Here is a 21842-nt window from a genome sequence, read left to right as displayed (position 1 = left end):
TTACGGACTAAGATGGTCACAGTAGATGACTGGGTTGGCTGGGTGGATGAATGGATGCATGGATGGATGAATGTTAGGAGGGAGCGTATGGTTGGATAGATGAATGAATGAATGTATGTTTAGGAGCTAAAGATTTTCAGTACTATTTTAAAAGTACTTCATATATTGTTTATAAGAAAATATTTGAAGTACAGTATGTCTACCAGTTGTGTAAAGGTTTGATTTATTTAATTTACACTACAGAGAGTTAAAACACTTAATAGTTCAACTGTTTACTTTCATTGTTAAGAAAATATTTGAACAGTAGAGATTGTGCAGGGAGTTAACCCGTTGACGTTGTATCATCTCAATTTTACTGCACCCACTGCATCCACTGTCATGTTACATCAGCAAAGGTCCAGTAAAAGTCCACACAAAGCCTTACGTCCACTAACACACACTCTTCGCTGCACCGAACATAGATATTTTCCGACGGATGCACATATTTCCCACATGTTATGGACTGTAACTTCAGTTAGCTCGGAGATATTAGCCACATAGCTAAACCAAAACATCTCTGAACTCTAACCTTTTGATCGACGTCTTGTTTGCCCCAATAGATGACTGTTTACCCGGTCTACTACATCACAATAGCCAATGAGTCTCTGGTGCGTACCAAAGGTACCACCCCCATTCTTGAGCCAATCACAGCGCGGTTTAGGCGTGACAAGCGCATCGACTGGCCAATAACTGATACGCTGGTTGCTGGGTAGATGATTCACTAAACACAGCGAATAGAAAGAGTTTTCCTAGTTTGACAGGACTGACAGGACTTCTCTAACACTTGAAAAGCGGAATAATAACATGGCGAAAAGCTACGCTAAAACCAAATACACTACCAGGGAAGCTTTGGAATTGTGTTTGTGTCGGGAAAGCGACGATGCAGATGAATTTGTGTCGGAGGACAGCGATGCTTCACCCTCTGTGACTCTGAGGCTGAGGAAAGAGAAGAACCGGCTTTCCACGATGCTCTCCACAAGTAAGTTGTCCTATTATCATTGTATTTTGGCTCATGAGCTAATAAGTTAGCACTTTTCGATTCTTTTAGCCCTTGGTTTTGTTTTGTTTTTCTTTCGTTCAGGGTTTGCTCTTAGCCGTGAGTTTTTTTTCTCTTGTTCAGAGATTGATTTAGCCGTGATTTGTTTTTTTTTTCGTTCATAGTCGGGAGTGGGGAGGGGGAGGGGGAGCTGTGGACGTGACTGATTTAGCCGTGATTTGTTTTTCTTTTTTCTTTCGTTCATAGTGGGGAGGGGGAGCTGTGGATGTTGTGTGCTTTTTTTCTTTTTCCTTTTTATTGTTACCCTCTACTCAATGACAATGGGATTCATGTTATTCTGCCATAGCTAAACATAGATTTTTGGTTTCAAATAATATACTGGTATACCCTTTGTTCATGTGTGCTCCTGACTCAGCTTTTTTACGGCTTCTTAGTTTTGTAATTTACATTTCTTTTTTTATGTAATAGGTCATCAGAGGAAGACTCTGACTCTGCAGCACAGAGGAGGAGGACTCATCCGGGTAACACTTTATTTTAAGGGGTCCTTGTTCCTGTGTAGTTACCTAATTAATTACAGTGTAATTACCTATGTAACTGCATGTAATAGCATGTACTTACATTGTAATTACATAGTGTATTTTGGTGTACTTACATGTCCTTGTTACACTTGTAATAAGAAATGCTTGTTACAATACCTGGTCAAAGTGGCCTCTCTCTTTGGGGAAGGGGTACATCTGCAAGAAAAATGGGTGAAACCACAACCCATGTTGCCTGGGCAACCTTTTCCATCAATCTTCCTCCTGTCTCTTGAGTCTTGGAACATTTATGCTGTTTCACAACATAGTCTATGTAACAGTTGTGTTAACTCATTGAGTGCCAACCACGTAATTTCTCGTTTTTCGTTCCCATGCGTTGAGTGCCAAAAACGAAATTTTTCGTTTTTTGCTTTTTTTTTAAATTATGAAAATAGACACTTTAATACACATTATATGTAAATTTGGGGACTCTACGACGAGGAGAACTGAAATAGATGACGATCAAAGTCACATGACAGCTCATGATCTGGAAGTTTTTATCATAACTCAGCTTCTGCAAACGGAGTTCTGCATGTGGATGCAGCAGCTGCTCCGCTGCTGCTCCGCTCTCACCCGCGAGGCTGCAGCAGCTCGGAGCAGAAACAGGAAGCTCTCAGCCCACTGTCCCGCCCGGTCTTCATCTGGAGCAACACCGTGTCCTCCCCAAAGTCCTCCCGCGGTAAAATCTGATGGTCTCTGGACCAAAGCAGACCGGCACCACCGACCCGTACCACAGACGGACCGCGACCACCGGCGGGACCGGTGTTCGCGAGCCGCTGTGGCCGACAGACCCTCACGTTCAGCGGCGAGAGGCTGTGACACGGCACGGTGCGTCTGTGTTATTGCTGTTTAGTGGCGCCCCCCCCGCCCCCGATGGTGGTTTTGTGAATAGAACAACAATTGTTGTGTATATTTATCTTATACGAGCCCTTTGATCCAGAAATGCGAGTGTCTGAAGAGCGACAGACACAAACAGCGCACCTTTCATAAAAGACGCTCTATCTCCTTTTCTAGAAAAAAAGGAGGGATTTTGGTGAAACCCAGCCATGTTTAGCTTGACTTTTCTCAGGAACGGAGGCACGTAGAAACAAACGGTTTGTGGCCATTTGAAGGATAAAGTTAAACCTTTCAAATGAGCTACAGTATGTGTTGGTGGCAATAATATAGAATACACTATGGCTCTAAAATAAAAAGTCAAATATGGTCTAATTTGCCGGTACACTTGACTAAAACTTTGGAAAGGAGCGCGGCACTCAATGAGTTAATACACCGTTGTTACTCTTTGATACAGTGTAATAAGAACATTAAAGTGTACCTGCTGGGATACCTCAGTTCTTAACCATTAACTGCAATAACCAGTGTCTTCGATAGTGTACCACGTGTGCTGTTACACAACTTAGTATATGTAACAGTTGTGTTAGTACACCGTTGTACTCTTTGATACAGTGGAATGAGCACATTAAAATAAAGTGTACCTGGGTCGGGATACCTCAACTCTTACAAATTAACTGCAATAACCAGTGTCTTTGTACTGTCTTTGAGGGTTAAAAAAGTGTGTGCTTTTGTTCAAAGAAACCACGTCCGAGTGAGTGGTCTTCTCTTTGGTTCAGAGAAACCGCGTCGAAGTGAGCGCTCGGCTCGTCAAGTCCAGCTATGTTGTGTTTTTTCTGTTGCATGCTCACTTCTCATGCTCGGGTGTAAAAGTGAGCACAGACGGCTAAACAGACTGCTAAATAATATTGTTGGATGCTTTTGCCTTGGGGAATGTCTATCTGTGAGTAGAATATGTCAATAGTGTTACATGATTGTGTATTTTTGTAATTAAGACATGATTATTTATGTTTTCGGTAAATATACCTTGCTAGCTTTCAGTCTATGCTAACTCTTTTCATTTTGTTAATCTGGATGCTAATTGAAGTGTACCTATTCATGCAATGCTACTGTAAGTACTGTAAGTAAATTGTGTTTCTGTGATCATTTCAGTTTTACGGAGGAGAAATAGAGGACTCCATTAAAGGACAGGAAAAGATCAAGCCTTGTGGTTTTTTGGGGATAATAAAAATAAAGGACGATAAAGGAACACTGAAATGCATTTTTTTGAGTGTGTGGTTTATGCATACAGATTGCTGATGATGTTTTCAGTTCCATATGAATTGAGTTATCCAGCATTGTCTCATTTTCTGAAAAAATGCTATTCTAGTTATTGGTTTATGTAAAAATACTTGAGTACCAAGTTTCTGCATGATGTTACATGTAAGTATGTAGCAGGTACACTTTATTTTAATGTGCTTATTCCACTGTATCAAAGAGTAACAACGATGTACTAACACAACTGTTACATATATTAAGTTGTGTAACAGCACACGTGGTACACTATCAAAGACACTGGTTATTGCAGTTAATGTGTAAGGACTGAGGTATCCCAGCAGGTACACTTTAATGTTCTTATTACACTGTATCAAAGAGTAACAAGTGTGTATTAACACAACTGTTACATAGACTAAGTTGTGAAACAGCACACATGTTCCAAGACTCAAGAGGCAGGAGGAAGATTGATGGAAAAGGTTGCCCAGGCAACATGGGTTGTGGTTTCACCCATTTTTCTTGCAGATGTACCCCTTCCCCAAAGAGAGAGGCCACTTTGACCAGGTATTGTAACAAGCATTTCTTATTACAAGTGTAACAAGGACCTGTAAGTACACAAAATACACTATGTATTTACAATGTAAGTACATGCTATTACATGTAGTTACATAGGTAATTACACTGTAATTAATTAGGTAACTACACAGGAACAAGGACCCCTTAAAATAAAGTGTTACCCTCATCCGAGAGGCCCCTCAGGTAGAGGGAGAGCCAACACCAGCAGTGATCCAGTCAATGGTTCCTCTGTGTACTCACGCCATGGAATGATACAGATGTCCAGGATGTCCAACCCCCAAAGCCCATCTTCAACCCCCTACGTCTACCTGGTCCCCAGCTCATCCAAGCAGCATCATGCACAGCACTGCAGTCTGAAGTCAGGCTTTGCCATGCGAAGACACCGGTCAAGTGCAAAACCTGTGATGTGCCTCTGTGCTTTGTTCCGGCTCGGGACTACCACGAGTGGCATGTGGCAAAGTAAACTGTACTGTACTGTACTGTACTGCTGGACCTTGTAAATATTTGTAAATAGTTTGATTTGTTGTTTGTTGTGTGGCACTGCAGGCCACCGTTCAACATCTGACATCTGAGCTTCATCCCTTCATACAGTGAGTGGCATGTGGCAGAAAATTGAGCTGCACCTTGTAAATATTTGTAAATAGTTTGACTTGTTGTTTGGTGTGGTTCACTAAAAATTGCATTTCACACCATACCAGCTCTTGTACTTTTGTTTTTGTTTTTTACTGCATACACAGTAAAAAAAAAAAAGTTTTATAGGGGAAAAAAATATTTAGGCTCCAGTTACATTTAGTCAAAATATGCTCAGGGGGGATCTGGATGTGGGATAGGATAGCCCCAAGTGTAACTTTTCATTAGAGTCCAAGATCATGTCTGTGGGTTGAAGTGTTCAAGAGTAGCAGCCAGTTTTCCAAAGTATGGGAAGTTAGAACTTGGGTTAGCAGGGGTCTCCAAATGGAACACTTTTGGCCCCCTGGTGGCCGCCTGGTGCTATCCTGCTATGCTAGAAAAACTAGTGTAAAATGCTCATTTTTTGTAGGATCATTGTCAAATTTGAACTGAGAATATGTAATACTATTACCTGCTGTTCTATTGTGTTTTTAGTCCCACCATAATGCTACAGTCTTTTTGAAGGCAAATATTATTGGAAAATAATTTAGGCGAAAAATCCAAAATCCTTTTTTTTTCAGTGTGATCAAACTCCTATTACTCAGTGCCAGTAACACTCAGACTCAGTACAGTATGTACAGGGAGTTAAAAGCACTTTATATTGTGTTTACTTTTATTGTTAAGAAAATACTTCAACAGTACAGTATGTACAGGGAGTTAAAAGCTCTTCATATTGTTACACTGTGTATTTTTGTCCAAAAAGAAGAAAATACTTTAAGTACAGTTCGTCTACCAGTTGTGGTCTGATGAGGTGCAATAAATATTATAAAATAAAAGTTCTGTGTAGGTCGGTCTTTGCAGTTCTACTCTATGCAATTGTCTTTAGAAACCCGCTGAGGAAAAAAAATCTGAATTCTTTGACAAGATTAAAAAAGTAACGCAATAGTTACTTTGGCTGGTAACTAGTAACTTTTATAGTGGAGTAACTCAGTTACTTTTTGGGAGAAGTAATTAGTAACTATAACTAATTACTTTTTCAAAGTAACGTGCCCAACACTGATTGTGAGGCACAGTGGCATTTGTTTGCAGTACCTTGTAGGTGACCAGACGGCTGCTGGAGGTTGAGGGTGGACCGTCCTGGATTGGAGCCTGTAGGCCTCTGTGTATACTCGCTCCAGAATGCTTGTCAAGTTTACAGGGTCGACTGTGGTCCTTTGCGGCTGAGAGGAATTCAGCAGGACGTTATGTTTTTGCTAAATACTATTAATTTATATTGAAATAATATGTTATGTATTCTTGCTTTGTTTCACTGGGCATAACCATATAACTGTAATGTAAACCCTAAACAGGATAACTTTTCAATTAAATCAAATTTTTGTATTTTATTTTATAGTTTCTTCATAAGCAGGAGTCATTTCTGTAGACACTTTTTAAACATTTATTGACATTGAATTACTAACAAATAAGTTATAACTGTGATAATCGTATAGCATAACAGTAGCATAACAACATCCTCTGTCCTTAGACCCTCACATCCACTGAGGAGAAACTCCATGGAAAACCCTTTTAACAGGGAAAACCAGGAGAAAGCTCAGGGTGAGCAACAGAGGAGGGATCCCTCACCCAGGACGGACAGACGGGACAGAGATGTTGTTACAGACAAGAACATTTTTTACAACTATACATTAACAAATGAAATGTTCAATAGGACACAACGAAGCTTCTGGTGGGAGTAGGGGCAGGGGGAACATGTCAGCCCAATGGGAGTGGATGGCAGGCCGGTGTTAGAGCAGGTTGACAGCACCACGCAGGTGGAGATTGGTGTAGACTGCATATTACTGATAGAAAACCGCTCTAAAGTGTATTTTGCATAATATGGGACCTTTAAGCTGTGATTGTTGTATGGTGTTAAATTGTGTTCCTCGTATGTGACGGAAATAAGGTTTAACTGTTCAAGGCTGTAACATTATATGTGCACTCATCCGCAGCGTCTCCTCTCCTCCAGAATAAACATCATTTACTGCTGCATTGATTTTTCCTATTCAGCTATGAGCCACAATACGCTAAACTTCCTTCAGGTATCCATGGTTTTTTTCTCCCGAGTTCCTGCAGCGTGAACGCAATGATGTCGGAAGTCGGAAATTTTCGAGTTGGGATTTCTGACCTCCGAGTTGTTATGAACGCACCATTAATATAAGGAAATGTGCGTAAATCAACAGGTGAACCCTTCTTTAAAACATGATAGAGGAATACCCACATGGTTGTGCGTAATTACGCAGCAGAGTGCAGACAGGGACTAGTCTGCCGGTCTAGCCTCTACCTGGTCTTTTTATTAAACCTAACCAACTCCTTTCTTCGTTGCCTAAGCCCAACCAGTGCAAAATCTTTTTTGGGTAAAAAATACGCTATTTCAGGAATTGTCGCTAAGCCGGGCTGTTTAGAAAAAGAAAAAAAAATACCGTCATTCTGACCATAGGAGGCAAAGATTGTTGGAATGACGAGACATTTGATAGAAAATTAAGTGTTGCCATTTAGGGCAGTTACATGCTGCTATTCCGACATGCCGCTATTTCGACATTGACTTCTAATTGTCGGAATAGCGGCATTAACATTATTTTTCAAGCGTCTCACTATTCCGACATTTTTTTTTTCATTGTCAGAGTAGCGGCACTTTACTATTTTTCAAACATTCCGCTTTTCCGACATTGATTGATTACGTTATAGTCAGAGTGTCCTTCTGATTTTATTTATTTTTTCATCTGAGACACTGTTTCTCATACACAAATACATAGGCCTATTAGAGAAGAAAAAACAAACCCTCCAAGTTTAAAAACACACCGGCAGCAGCGCCCCTGATCTGCAGCTACTGAGACTGTTATTATTCTGTCACCTGAGATAACGAGGTGCACGTGTGTTTGGAGCTGACGTTAGAATAAAGAGTGAGACAACGCGGCCCTGAGGAGGAACTGTGAAGGCCTCAGCTGTAATGGAAAATGACCTAAACTGAGTCCAGTAGAGCTGTAACTGTGTAGTGGAAAGGCGTGCAAAGTAATGGTAACTATCCTGGAAATCCTGCTTTACATTGTTTTAACATCTAGGTAAAAGAAGAAAAAAAAGATTTTCTGGGATAAAGGGGCAGATTACATAAGATTATTCTTCTTTCTGCTCCCTTTTGTTGAGATTTGGGAGGTTTTTGTTTCTATTGTAGCTTATTAAAATGCAAGATCATTTTTCTGACTAATTTATTGCCCGATGCCATGTATCTCGCTTTCTTTCCCCCGCCCTCCGCCCGTTGTCTTCGTTGTCAGTTTGTTGTCACTTTGTTGCTGCTCCACAGAGCACATGGCTAATTAATATGCACGTGCTGACCATATATGGTTGTGTCTAGGCATTCCGGGGGCGGAGTATGAGGTGTGTTCAACTGGTGCGCACCATTCTTGGATCCAGTTTGATTTATCAAAGATAAATTGCGGAGAGTTGTGCACGCACAGTTTGATAGATCTGAAAAAGGTGTAAATATTTTGGGTGTCTTTTCGCCGTAGGCCTAAGCAAAACATTTAGTAGCAGCAGTTTTACACTGCTTACTTCCAGTTTTGATAAATGAGGCCCCAGGCCCTGAGCCCAGAGCCCAGACGCTCATCCGCGGCTCATCCGCGGCGCTGTCCGTGGTGCTGAAGGTCACAGGTTAACTTGACAAACAAACTGCAGCATAGTTCTGTTTGTTTATCATGTGTCCGTTTTCTTTGTGACTTGATAGTTTAGTTGTTGAGATTAAGAACATCACTCCCTCATCAAACCGGTGATAGGCGGAAAGAAAAAAAGACTTCTTCCTCTGTTCCTCCTCCTTTACTCCCCTACACACACACACACACACACACACACACAGAGGACATACAGTAGGCTACAGCGATGAAGTCACATAATTTAAACATAACAAGAACATGCGGGGTCGCTACAATATTTTCAGTTGTGCAGTAGCTATTATTAAAGCAGAAGTAAGTGGTCCGGTCGTTTTCGCTAATGCTGCGTTCCAGGCAGGCTTTTGAAATCGTAAATTACAGCTTCAAGTCACAACTTACGACTTTGTAGCGTTCCAGGCAACCCACTCGTGTTTTTCCGACCTGTTTTACCGGTGAAAGTCACTATAACGGCCACTCGTAACTTCTGACCCGTGAACTCGTACCAGATCGAACTGGTACCACTTCACGCGCACCAGTGTGTGTAGAGCCTGGTTCAGGGCTGCTTCTGGGCCGGATTAGTCGGGCTAACACACTGTTGTAATTACTGGGAGTCGGAGCACCGGGCATACTTAAATCAAGGAAACGGGAGGTCGGATTAATGGACGCAAAAATATAGAAATGGGAAGTTGGAGAAATGGGAAGTCGGACTGACGTCACGCGCCCAGTAACCTCTGTATTGGGATTGGGACCCAACACAAATCCTGAGGGAGCGGACGGTTTAAACTTTGCTGCGGCAAGTTTTGCTGCGGGATCGGGGATCAATCTATTTAATTAAACATGAAATGAAAACAACGAAATAGGCACGCTATTCCTGACCAGTGCATCAAAAGACATGCAAGCCGGGGTGGCGTTTAGCTCACTTGGTAGAGCTGCAGCCCCATGTTGAGGCTACAGTCCTCACTGCAGGTGGCCCCGGTTCCAATCCCACATTGGGCAGCCCTTTCCTGCATGTCATTCCCCCTCTCTGCCTCCCCATTTTCTGTCTCTCTCTCCACTGTGCTATCGATTAAAGGCAATGAAAGCAGGACCCACATCTGTTACCAGGGAGGACGGAGGAATAAATAAGTGTGATTTAACCACAGTAAACTGGGAGCTGTGAACCCGTACGTATGAATATTAAGCAGAGTGGCGCAGCGGAAGCGTGCTGGGCCCATAACCCAGAGGTCGATGGATCGAAACCATCCTCTGCTAAGCTTTTGACATGTGTGTTTGGCCGAGTTTTTATGTGCTACAACTTAAACACAGTACAAGCAGTCAGAAGTTGATACAGTCGATTGCTTCTGTGTCCTCATGCTGCTCTCTGGCTAGTGGCCAGCTGCTGAGTGCATGGTTGGCGACCAGACCCTCTTCTCTAACGTGCAGTTCCTTTTCCAAAATGTCAGTGAGGCAAAAAATTTTAATAAATATGATTCACAAATCCCATTTCATGAGCCTGAGTTGTTTCTCAGCTCTTCTGCCAGGTCTAAAGTGCAACAAAAGTGCAACATGAATCCAGGTCACAGACTCTGGAGTGGTTCAACGATCCATAAGACCTGTTTCCATCCATGTTTTTATGTTCTACATTACATTAAGTTATATCAAATTTAAAATGCCTTATGGAAACAGTATAATTTGATTAAATGTAATAAATATTGACAAAAAGTTTGTACTGTCAGTCTGATCAGATTTCCCCTTTATTATGTCATGACCCGAATATAAGATGAGCCTTAACTCATTGAGTGCCATTGACGTATATATACGTCAATCAAAATCCAACGCTTGAGTGCCATTGACGTATATATACGTCAAATGCACTTTTCTGCGGCTGGTAAATGGGGACGCTGTTGCGCACACTGTGAGTAATTTTGGGGCTTCTGGGATGTGTAGAACGAAGAAGACTGTAGATCAGAGCAAGAAGTGAAGAAGAAGGAGAAGACGAGTGCGATCGGTACAGAGATAAAAAAGTTGGGAAAAGTTTCTATTTCTAGAGGAAAACGACGGGCAGAGCCTGGAACAAGTGTAACGTGGAGCTGGAGGAAAGCTCAGCCACGGTGCTGTTAGCATAGCTCCAGCATGAAGTGATCGGAGGAGGCAGGAAAGGTCAACTCATCTAGATGATCAGCACCGAAATGCCGAAGCGAAAGCGGATCGCAGAGTCAGTGACCGACGTGACGACGAACCGAGAGATCAGCGCGGTGCGTTGCTGCCGCGGCCGCGTCCAGCAGAGAGGCTGAAGACCAGCCCCCTGTAATCCTCTCAGCAGGCACGCCGATTTTTCCCAGTGGCCACCCGTGGTACTGCAACAAAAAATCCCATGGGGCCCAGAAAGGATTTTTCCCATAGACCGCAATAGTAAAAGAGAAGCCTGTAAAACTGTTCACAGGACACCTCCGGCTGTAACCTCCATTAATTACTAATCTTTGTATTCTATATTTTTAAGTCATGGACTTTTTATCCGTCAAAATGTTTTCTAACGGCCAGAAAAGCCACAGAAAAGTCTCTTTTCTGGCCGTGACGTCACGGCTGTGTCCGTGCACTCGCAGTGCGCGGTCGTGTGTGTCTCGGGACCGAGGATGCCTGAAACTAATGAGACTCTGTCCGGTGCTAAAATCACTCAGAAAAGTGGAAAACACGGCTCAAAGGTGAGTTTTTGTTTGGTCACATCGAGTTAATTTAACTTTACGATATTTAATGTCTGTTATTAGTCTATTGTCAACTCGTATTCTTAAACGTAACGTTTTAATTGATGAGATCGCCTCGTAGTGACTGCATTTACTGACGTGAAACCGGACTGTTTTACATTACTTTCCCTGTAAAACCCATATTTTTCAGTAATTTTAGCTTGATAAGTCATTTATGCTGTGTGTGTGTGTGTGTGTGTGTGTGTGTGTGTGTGTGTGTGTGTGTGTGTGTGTGTGTGTGTGTGTGTGTGTGTGTGTGTGTGTGTGTGTGTGTGTGTGTGTGTGTCTGTCAACAGTGTCTCATCGCGGCTGATGTTCAACACCTGTTGCTCCGTCCACGTTAATTTATTTTACGGCTTAATTAATGCCACGGTGGTAAAATGTAAACCGAGACTTTTCCTCCATGGTCGGTGTGTCGTGTGTGTGTCCTGACGGTGCAGTTGGTCCCCGTCTTCCACCGGGGCCGGAGGAAGAACCGTGGACGTCCTCCTCCTCCTCCTCACCGTCGTCAGTGTGTGTTTGTTCAGTGTCAGTATGCTAAATGATCACTTAAACTCATAATCATATTACGGATTATACAATCTGCAGCAGAACATTCTGATGATGCAAGTATAAACTACAACGCATTCAGTAATAAAGATGAGTGAGGTATAGCTCACCTGATAGAGCAGCTGTCACTATAAAGATCAATATAAAACAAAATATAAGAGTATAGGCTCACTTGGCTCTTACTTTGCTCAGTTTTGCAGACTGTAGCCTAATCCCAAATAAAACAAATTATGCTTGTGACAGATTTGTTTGAGCTTCGAAATATTATACAATTATTATTTATACATATATACACAATCAACTTGATCAACAATGCACATGAATAATGGGACGTACACTTTGGTAAAGATATTTGCACTTTATTGGATTTTTACACAACATGAACTACACATGGTATGGCTACACATCACCCTCAGCCCCACCTGAAAAGGAGGTAGTCAGAGAGAGAGGGAGATTGGACATGGTATGTGTATCACGTTGTTAGTATATGTGCCAGAATTACTGTGGCTAACGTGTAGTTATGCAGTGCCATAAGTTGTGTACAGTACAAAATACTGACCTGTCCTCTGTGCTCCAGGGTTTTTGGCCAGAAGGGTTCCCCCCGAGGGCCAGACACCTCTTTATAGTTCCAGGAGGGACCATATAGGTGAGAGATGTCTTGCATAGATGATGGAAAAGTTCACATTTTTGTTTGGAGTAAGAGTGGGTGTATTTAGTTTGCAGTGTATTTAGTTTTGTAAATATTAGTAACTGAGTAGCTTTGTTTTGGTCATTTTTGGACAGTTTATCACTTTGAACAACCAAACACATTTAATGCTACATGTTCCTAAATAAGTGGTTTCTCTCAACCGGCAGAGGTTGGAGGGAGAGGGACATCACTCCAGGGAGAAGACTGAACTGGCTGGCAATGCTCTCAGGGCTCATCAGTGGAATAACATCTTATAATCCATCCATCAATCCTGTGTGGTATGCAGCTGTGGAAGATGGTGAAAACAGAAGTTTCATTAATTATGGAATAGTAAAATGTGATTAATTTACCGAGTCATAATTTGCATGCTACCAATGCCTTTATTGCCCACAAACAACATAAATAACAGCCTGTCTTAGTTAAAAAGCCCACTCACCACGGCAAGGTGCAGGCCACGAGTGGGAACACAAGACCAACGACAGACCAGACAAACCCTGACAAGACCACAAAAAAACAAATAACAAGTATTTTTGGAATAAAGACACCGAGTCACAGTTTGATTAGACTTTATTTAGCATTATTATGCATAAAAGAAAAAAAACTTGAACTTTGATAATATATCAAATAAGGAACAACATTTTTTTGCTCTGCCCAAACTGTTGGCATTTTTATTAATTTGAATAATGAAAATACGTATTTGAAAAATATTTTATTACACAGTAATATCTTCAGAACTCTAACAACATTTATATTATACTTTTTAAAATAACAATCAAATCAACCATTTGGATACACATTTTATTTTTTTTTATTTTTTTATATTACCTTTTTTTCATCATTTTTCATCAAGACAAATTTCAAAACATCTAAGGCTTAGAACAGATTTTCTTTTTGGAAACTATTAAACATTGAACATGTTAACTGAACTGTTTATGTAACAAATGAAACAAAACAAATCCCCTTTGTGTGAGTGTGTGTGTGGCCTCGAGGTCTTGGAAATGTATCCTTATTATTAATGCTACCTATGTATGTCCAAGTAAAGACTTGTGCTCCGTTATGCAAGCTCCAAGTTTTACCATGAACATAGCATTTTTGTTTTTCTACAGATCCTAGAAGACTTCTTTGTCTAAGTAAAGACTTGTGCTCCGTTATGCAAGCTCCAAGTTTTACTGTGAACATTGCGTTTCTATTTCTATAGAGCAGAAAGCTGAATCACATCAGAATTAGAAGTTGTACATTTGGTGGAGCCATGTCGAAGTTGTTTTACACCACTGAGGAAAAAGGACTGCTCAAACAAAACGCACATACAGTATACATATACATACACATAAAATACATATACATATAACATATACATACTCTCGGATTGCGGATATGTCGGACCGTATCCCGAACTCGGAGTGCTGTGGTCGGGATACGGTCCGACATATCCGCAATCCGAGAGTATGTGTCACTGATGCGAGCTGACATAGCCAAAACTCGGGAGGAAATCGAGAGAAATGGCGACGAAAACCGCAGAGAATGAGTAAAAAGAAGAAAGGGCTCCTACACCATCCCACCATCCCAACTAAAAATCAATACACTGGACTTTTGCTCTCTGTCAATTGGACCACACCAGACTTTGCTCTCTGTCAATTGGACCATCTTGTGACTTTGTGACTTTTGTGACATGCCTGGCAACAAGAAGAGACTGTTGTTCGCTCATGACGGTTGGACACATGTGCAGACACACACGTAATCCTTATGCTCTATCTAGAGCTGGACTTCAATTTCTTCAACTCTACATACTGCCTAATGCTGCAACACATTATGTCAAAATGTCAAATGTTGAAAAAAAAAAAAAAAATTGAGAAATGTCATGTTAAAAAAACAAAAAAACAAACAAAACAAAACAAAAAATGTCATGTCAAATTGTTAAATTGTTAAATTTTGAAAATACTGGAAGAATGTTATGTCAAAAATGTAACATGCAGAAAAAATGAATATGTGAGTATTGGGGGCGGGACTAGATAAGCTTTTGCTTCTCCCGCTTTCCCTTTCGGTCATGTGTATTGTATTAATTGGATTGAGATGATGTGTGATGATGATGACTAATTGACATGCCCGAAATGAACCAAATAAATAAATAAAATATATATATATATATACATACGCACATATACACACACATATATATACATACACACGCACACACATATATATATATACACACATACACTGAGCACATATACATAGACAGTTATACTGCAGTCCTAATCCATGTACACTACTGATGGTGAAAATGGATCAGTTTCGTGAATTTATGTCGAACAAAATCTTTTTTTAATTTTTCAGTCTCTCGCTTTGCCAAATGGTGCATTCTAATGGTGCAGTAAATGGAGGATGCCACTTTCACCAAGTAGTGCACATGGTTGTCATCAACAGTGGTTTCAAACATGTGGTTATGCAGCCCTGGGAACAGAGTTTTGTCAGCACTGTAGCTTAGCACTTCCTTTGTAACAGCTGATGCTAAGCCACGTCCCTGGGGAAGCTTGCCAGAAGTTGTTCTCAAAATCCTCTGAAAACAACGCTCTGACTCTGTGCAGACAGCAATGATGCCTGCCGATGGCTTCTGCAAACCTCCTCGATTCTTCAAGAGAATGAAGGGATGGACGGCGGAGTCACTGGTTAGGGCGTCGTTGCAAGGAATGCAGTGGTGTTTTTCCTTGATCTTTTTCACCACAAAGCCCGCAATGTAACTGATAACAGCCTCTTTGTATTCAGAGACTGCTTCAACATTTGGGCAGAGTGGGTAATCGTGGTCAGACTGGGTTGGTTCAACAGGTTTCAGGTCAAACCTACGCATGGTGTTTACTGACGCAGGTGTTGCACCCAAGATGTTAGTGTCATCCATAAGGAGACAGTTTCCTGTTCCAATCTTGACGCGATGCTTAACCAGAAGACGCTTGTAAGCAGCAGTGAATTGTGTGGAAGTGGGATTGTTGTTGAATCCACCACGTGCTCTGACAGAGGAAAAGAAAAGCTCCAGGTGATCTTGGCTGAGCTTGTATGTAAGGAGATAGCGACATGGGGCACCTGGCTTTTCCACCAGCTCATGGAAGATGTTTCGCACACTTCTTGAACTGGCGATAAAGCCAATGATGCATGTCCGTCGCCTCCCAGCATGTATAGATACTCCTTTGGCATCCTTGAGATCCAAAAGCAGCTTCTCTGCTTTTTGCAGGATTTTTTCTGTGCGCTCTTTGTTGGTTGTTCTCATCGGGGCTTTGTATCCCTTACCCAGAGGGTTCCTGCTGTTGAGAACATCAAAAGCAGCATCAATGGTTCTCAAGAAGTCCACTGTTTCTTCACATCCTCTGAACTGTGGCAAATGCAGGTGTTTGTTGCAGTACTCCAGAGCATCAGCCACACTGCTGCTGAAAACTTGAGTTGCAAGTTTTACCTTCATCTTCTGTCTCTCCCACCGTATGTGTGCCATCTTTAGTTTGTTTCCTAATCTCAGTCCTTCTGCCTCTTGAAGTTTGTTAAGCTCCACAATGTACTGCCACTTGATTTTACCTGATGGCGTTTGTAGTAAAGGTGCTTCAGCCAGTGTGTTCCTGAGCAGCTTCATCATGTGGCACACATCCAAAACCACATGAACAACTTGAGAGGTATCAGCAGGATGAGGAAATGAGGGCCTCATTGAATTTACATTTAAATCAGCACCTAGTGCTCTCAACATGGCAAGATGGTCCATCGCATGTCAAAGACACTGCACGTACCCCAGCAATGTGAAGTCGTTGGAGGCATTCGCTGATGATGTTTGCGCGCTCCTCCCCAGTCAGTGCATCGACTAAGAAATATGCCACAGGGATTTTCCAGGATTGATCAACAGCAACAGCCATGATAACCAATGCATCTCTTGCTGGTGGCAAGCTGTCATCAACTGTGCCACAGCCAAGATCTACATATCCATGGAATTTCCCTGCAGAATATTCCACATGCTTTCTGATGGCCATTTCATCCATCATCAAGGCACAAATTGTTTCCTTGCCCTCTTTTTTCCTGTCCTGTACATGTGCCTCTAATGCACAAAACGATGCCTTGGTAAATCCTGGGTCTGCAGAGACGTTGCTGTACCAGGTCCGGATGGTATCTGGATGGGGTAAAGCGAGGTCAAAACATTCACGCACATAAGCATAAGCTTTGGCAGAATAGAAGTGCAGAGTCATTGCAAATGATCGCAATTCATCTGACACTTTGGACCTCTTTCCATGCTCCACTCTGGTGAGGATTTCCTTAGGAACTCCACTAAAGGAATTCTCTAACATCTCTGCACATCCAGAAGAAATCAGGGTTTTTTGCTTCAGGACACCGATTACCTCTGACAGGGAATCTACCCTTTGCTTTAATCTTTTGGTTTTTTCTTTTTCTAATTTTAATTTTTTACGACAACTTTCTAATTTTCCCTCCACTGAAAACAACTGAGTCTCGAATTGGCGTTTCAGTGATTTGGGGGATTCCCACACAATGTAGTTGTGCTCTGTGGTTGTTACTATTTCTTCTGACACACTTATGTCTTGCAAATTTTGTTCTTCTACTTCATCACTTTCTGCTGGTTTTGTAGTGCAATTGTGATGCAGAACATCAGGCACAATATGGCTTTCAGATGAATCCTGTGTCACAATAACACTGTCTTCATCCAAGACCTCTGCCACATTCTGTGTGTATTTTTTTGAGTATGAGTGCTCAAAGGCATGTGTGTGTGTGAAACTGTGTGTGTGACCAACACTTACCTTTGTGGAGGCTGTCCAGCTCTTACCTTCTAGGGAGTAGTCAAAGATTGTGGGGACAGCTGTTGATGTCAGGCGCCTTCTCCCACCACTCACAATGAAGCACTCCTCTTCGAAGTGCAGAGCACACAGCCTGGTATTTTCATTAGGTGTCCAATTCTTCCGCCTCACATTGTCCACCCAGTGCCGCAGCCTCTTGATGTCACCCAAAGGAAAGCTGTAATACCAGAAAATGCTATTTATTGTGTGCAAATGTAATGGTTTGTCTGTAGTTCTTGTTTTATTTTGAAGTTCCTATGTCTCCTGTGATTACATCATGTCTCACTTTTGTCTTCATTTTTCCCCATGTTCTTTGTTGGTTCCTGTGCTGTTTTAGTGGTTTGATTGGTTGTTGATTGTTGGTGTGTGTGTGTGTGTGTGTGTGTGTGTGTGTGTGTGTGTGTGTGTGTGTGTGTGGGTGTGTGTGTGTGTGTGTGTGTGTGTGTTTGTGTGTGTTTTACTACTAGTATCAATATTTTTTATGTTTATATGGTTTTTTAAAGAAATTCTGTGTATAAGTGTAACAGTAATATTCCCACATTATAGTTAAAAAAAATAAAATGATGAAAACAAATTAATGGCAATCTTCATTTGTTCTATTGAACTTTATTTACTCTGTATTTACTGTAGGTTTTTTTTTAAAAGAAAAAGAAAAAAAAGACATGACTTTATGGATAGGGGTCAGTGTATATTTTAGTCATTGGATTTTATTTTGATGAATGGGAATTAAAAAACAAAAATCATTGGTTTATTCTATTTCTGTTTTGAAATACAAAAAGGAAAATTTAAACAAAAGGGTTCATGCTTTGAGTGTCAAATAACAATTAACTAATCTTTAATAACAGTTTGATTTTCATGTTGTATTTCACATCACAAAAAATAAAATCAGCAGTCAACAGAAACAAATAAACAAACCAAAAACACTTTTTCACTATGGTACCTGTGTCTGTGGTTCTGTAGAACAAAATACGAAAATGTTTGTTGTTTTTTGTTTCTGTCGTCTAGTGATTTTATTTTTGTTACCGGTATATGAAATAGAACATGAAAAGTTTTAAAATTTTAGTTGTTCTTTGATACTCCAAAAGAATAAGGCTTTGTGTTTCAATTCTGTTTTGTATATTTCAAAACGAAAATCCAATAAACCAATCATTTTTTGTTTTTTAATTCCCATTCATCAAAAGAAAATCCAATGACCAACAGATAGCCTACACTGACTCGTTTTTCCAGCCCTGTGATAGTGACCTGTGTAAGTGCACCCAGCCTGCATGCTTTGCCAGAACTGCAGCGGTGCTGTCAGCAAGAGTGGCTGTGATTCACACTCAGACACGGGATGAGACGGTCACGGGACGCACCCCCGTGTCAGGGTTAAACCACTACTTCACCCTGCTGGTCCACCACCCCATCATAATGTATAAATAAATCAAAATTACTGACTCCAGTCAATATGCCTATTGTAGAACACCCCGTCTGTGCTAGCTAAGGTTCGTCTGATGGCTGCCGCCTACTTGATGTGGACAGATATAATATGGACTTAAAATGTGTTTGTTTCAAACTATCATACCTATACAGCCGTTGTCCTTTGCACTCGGATCGATTGATGCAATTGATGGCAGCACAGGACGGCATTTTGTTGTTGTTCAGGTCGATCACACGTTCACAGGTCCAGATGTATGGGGAAAAAGGAATGTGTCATGTCCGTGCATCTTTTTATATTTGATGCGCTGTCATTCAAGCGCCCCTCCCCCCACACTGTCCAAAACTGTCACTGCATTGTACACTGGACAGAAGCGCGGGAGATTTTTGAAAGGTATGCTTTTCATCTTTAATTCGATCAATTTTCGATATCATTATCATTTATACAAACATTTATATCAGCACAAACTATGCAATGGCTAATAATTATATATAATTAATTAATTCATAAAATTGAATTTCATCAATGCATATATGTCGAGAAATGACAACCTGTCAAATTAATAGAAATTTGCTAAAAGAAAAAATAAAACAAATGTCATTTTATTGTTATCTTTCAGTGTTTTTGTTAACCCTACTTGGTGACAATATGGAGCAGAGAAATGAATCCAGTAAGTGAGCAACAACCAGAGTTTCGCTTTTTTATTTGGTCAATCGGTTCATAGGCTAAATCCTCCGTATAGGTCTAACATAACGGTCTTTTCCACAGAGACTGTTTGGATTGTTGGCAGCAGCTACGTCAGGCGAGGAGAGGAGATGGCCAGAGACGGAATCGGCCCCAACCTCGGCCTGGATGCCGCCAACATCAGGGTCCGGTGGTTCGGGTCGGGTGGCCTGAGGTGGAGGAGCCTCCTCCCCATGCTGAACGCCTCGCTGAGGGGAAGGGCGGTCCCCGATGCCCTCGTCCTGGTGTGCGGGGGGAATGACCTCGGCCTGACCAAAGGAGTTGAGCTAGTTGTAAAAATGAAGAGGGACCTCGAGTCCCTGCACCAGAGGTTCCCGGGGATGACCCTCATCTGGTCCGGGATTGTGGAGAGGCGCCGGTGGAGGAATTGCCAACCGGGAAAAATAAACAAAACAAGGAAGTGGGTGAACAGTGTGATGTGTGCGTTCATCAGTGAGTTGGGTGGTTTGTCTGTCTGTCACCCTCAGATCACATTTAAAAGCCCTGATCTGTTTTTGCGTGACGGAGTTCATTTCTCCACTTTGGGAAATGATATTTTTTTTAAAAATATTTCTGAAACCCTTAAAAACCACTATCAGGTGCGGTAAAACTGCATTTAAAACGTGTGCTGTTGTTGTTGTTGTTGTCGTTGTTGTTGTCGTTTTCAGTTTAAAATAATTAGATCCAGCACTTGTCCAAACCTGATAGTGGGTTTTTTGTTTTGTTAGTTTACATTAAGCCCAGAAATAGACCAGGGAAAGTGAGGGTGGCCTTTTAAGTGTGTTTGTTTGTTTGTTTGTATTTCCCATCACACTGTTCACCCACATGGACATCATGCTTTATGTTTATGTTTTTATGTTTTTCGTGTACATGTTTTTCGTTTAATGATGTCTACATAGTTTAAATTGTTCAAATAAAAGATACCTGCTTGACAGTTTCGACTGTGACTCCGGTCTTCCTCAGAAGCGCCGTCCGACGTGCTGCTGAGCTGTCATTTATCAGCTGGCTCGGTAAACAAATCAGAGTCTGCCGAGCGGCCGCTCCCCCTCCGCCCTGGGTGGTCTCTGGATCAGGGAATCCCAGGGAATCCCAGGGAATCCCAGGTTTGCGAGCCTCGTCCATGGCCTCGTCCCGCTTCCTGATCTCTATGGCCTTAGACAAAATTAACATAATTAAATTGTTTTTGAAAGTGTTGAACCGTTTAATTTTGCATAGGAACGCCAACTTATAATACATAACAGAAATTAGTAAGTTCTGACATCTCACTTTAGGAGAAAACAGTGTTGCGGTCGACTAGAAAAAGATTATCGGGCTCAACCAAGTAATAACACTTTATGTCCAGGAACTCCATCCACGGCTCAAAAATGAAGAAACAGAGAAAATGCAAAGGTAATTAGAAAAAAAAGGAAGGAAAAAAGGCACAACTTATTTTAATTTTTTTAAAGAGAGGCATGCCTTTTCATTAACAGATTTACTTATTTGGTTGGATCTACAGTTTGTATTATTGTGGGGAATCTCTGATTTTAGAATGAGCTTTATAAATATACACACACACACACACACACATATATATATATATATACACACACACACACACACACACATATATATATATAGTCATGGTTATATGTGGTTGATTTACTATATAATTAATAATACATTTATTTAGGTATATATAAATAGTAAATCAACTACATATAGCCTATAACCATGATTTACTTTGAACATCGTCGATTGATGTGCCCCAAATCCATCATTTGATTGTTTAGAGCTCTCATTATGCTCATTACTCTTCCACAGTGCTCATGAACGCGCAACGCCAGCCCAGAACGCGATTTGCTCGCTCTCATTGCCCCAGGGCATGATGGGAGACCGCAGAGCATTATGGGGGGTGACTCAACTGCGCATGCTCTATGGGCCGCATAACGCGGAAGTAAACCCGGAAGTCAGAAACTTTTTCGGCGTATGCGCCAGGCGAGCAACTTCCATTGAAATGAACGGCGGCCATTTTCCGGTCCGGTATCCAGTTAATATAATACATCCATGCTGAAGACGCCACGACGTCTCCCTCCCTACTTCAGAGACGATGCAGCAGGAGGAGAAGGAGGAGAGGGGAGGGGCAGAGAGGGGGTGAGGGGAGGGGAGAGGAGGGGGGAGGAGGGGGTTAGGAGAGGGTGAGGGGGCAGCAACTGCAGGAGGAGTAGGAGAGCAGGCATCACTCTGCAGAGTAAGACTCCTACTTGTTGTATTTTAGTTTTTTTTTTTTTTGTACAATGAAAAAACATGTGAAATGAAACTTTCAGACGTCTTACATGTTTTTGAAGCCAAAATTAAAACGGATAAATCACTGTTTTGCTTGAGAGACTCTCTTTC

At 41.5% G+C, this 21842-nt stretch overlaps 1 protein-coding gene across 1 annotated transcript; it reads left to right on the top strand.

Annotated features, from left to right (window-relative positions):
• The first annotated feature begins 599 nt into the window (after positions 1 to 599).
• Positions 600 to 20077, top strand: LOC146980288 (uncharacterized). The gene is made up of 3 exons (XM_085788870.1): positions 600 to 748; positions 915 to 1018; positions 19515 to 20077. The coding sequence occupies exons 1-3, from the start codon at positions 600 to 602 to the stop codon at positions 20075 to 20077; spliced, it is 816 nt and encodes a 271-aa protein (XP_085644996.1).
• Positions 20078 to 21842: the final 1765 nt, after the last annotated feature.

Source organism: Trachurus japonicus, chromosome 10 (assembly GCF_045865225.1).
Source record: "Trachurus japonicus isolate A0001 chromosome 10, Traja_1.0".
Taxonomy (NCBI): Eukaryota; Metazoa; Chordata; class Actinopteri; order Carangiformes; family Carangidae; genus Trachurus; species Trachurus japonicus.
Note: the sequence above shows the minus strand (reverse complement) of the source record. Positions and strands in the feature narration are given on the sequence as shown.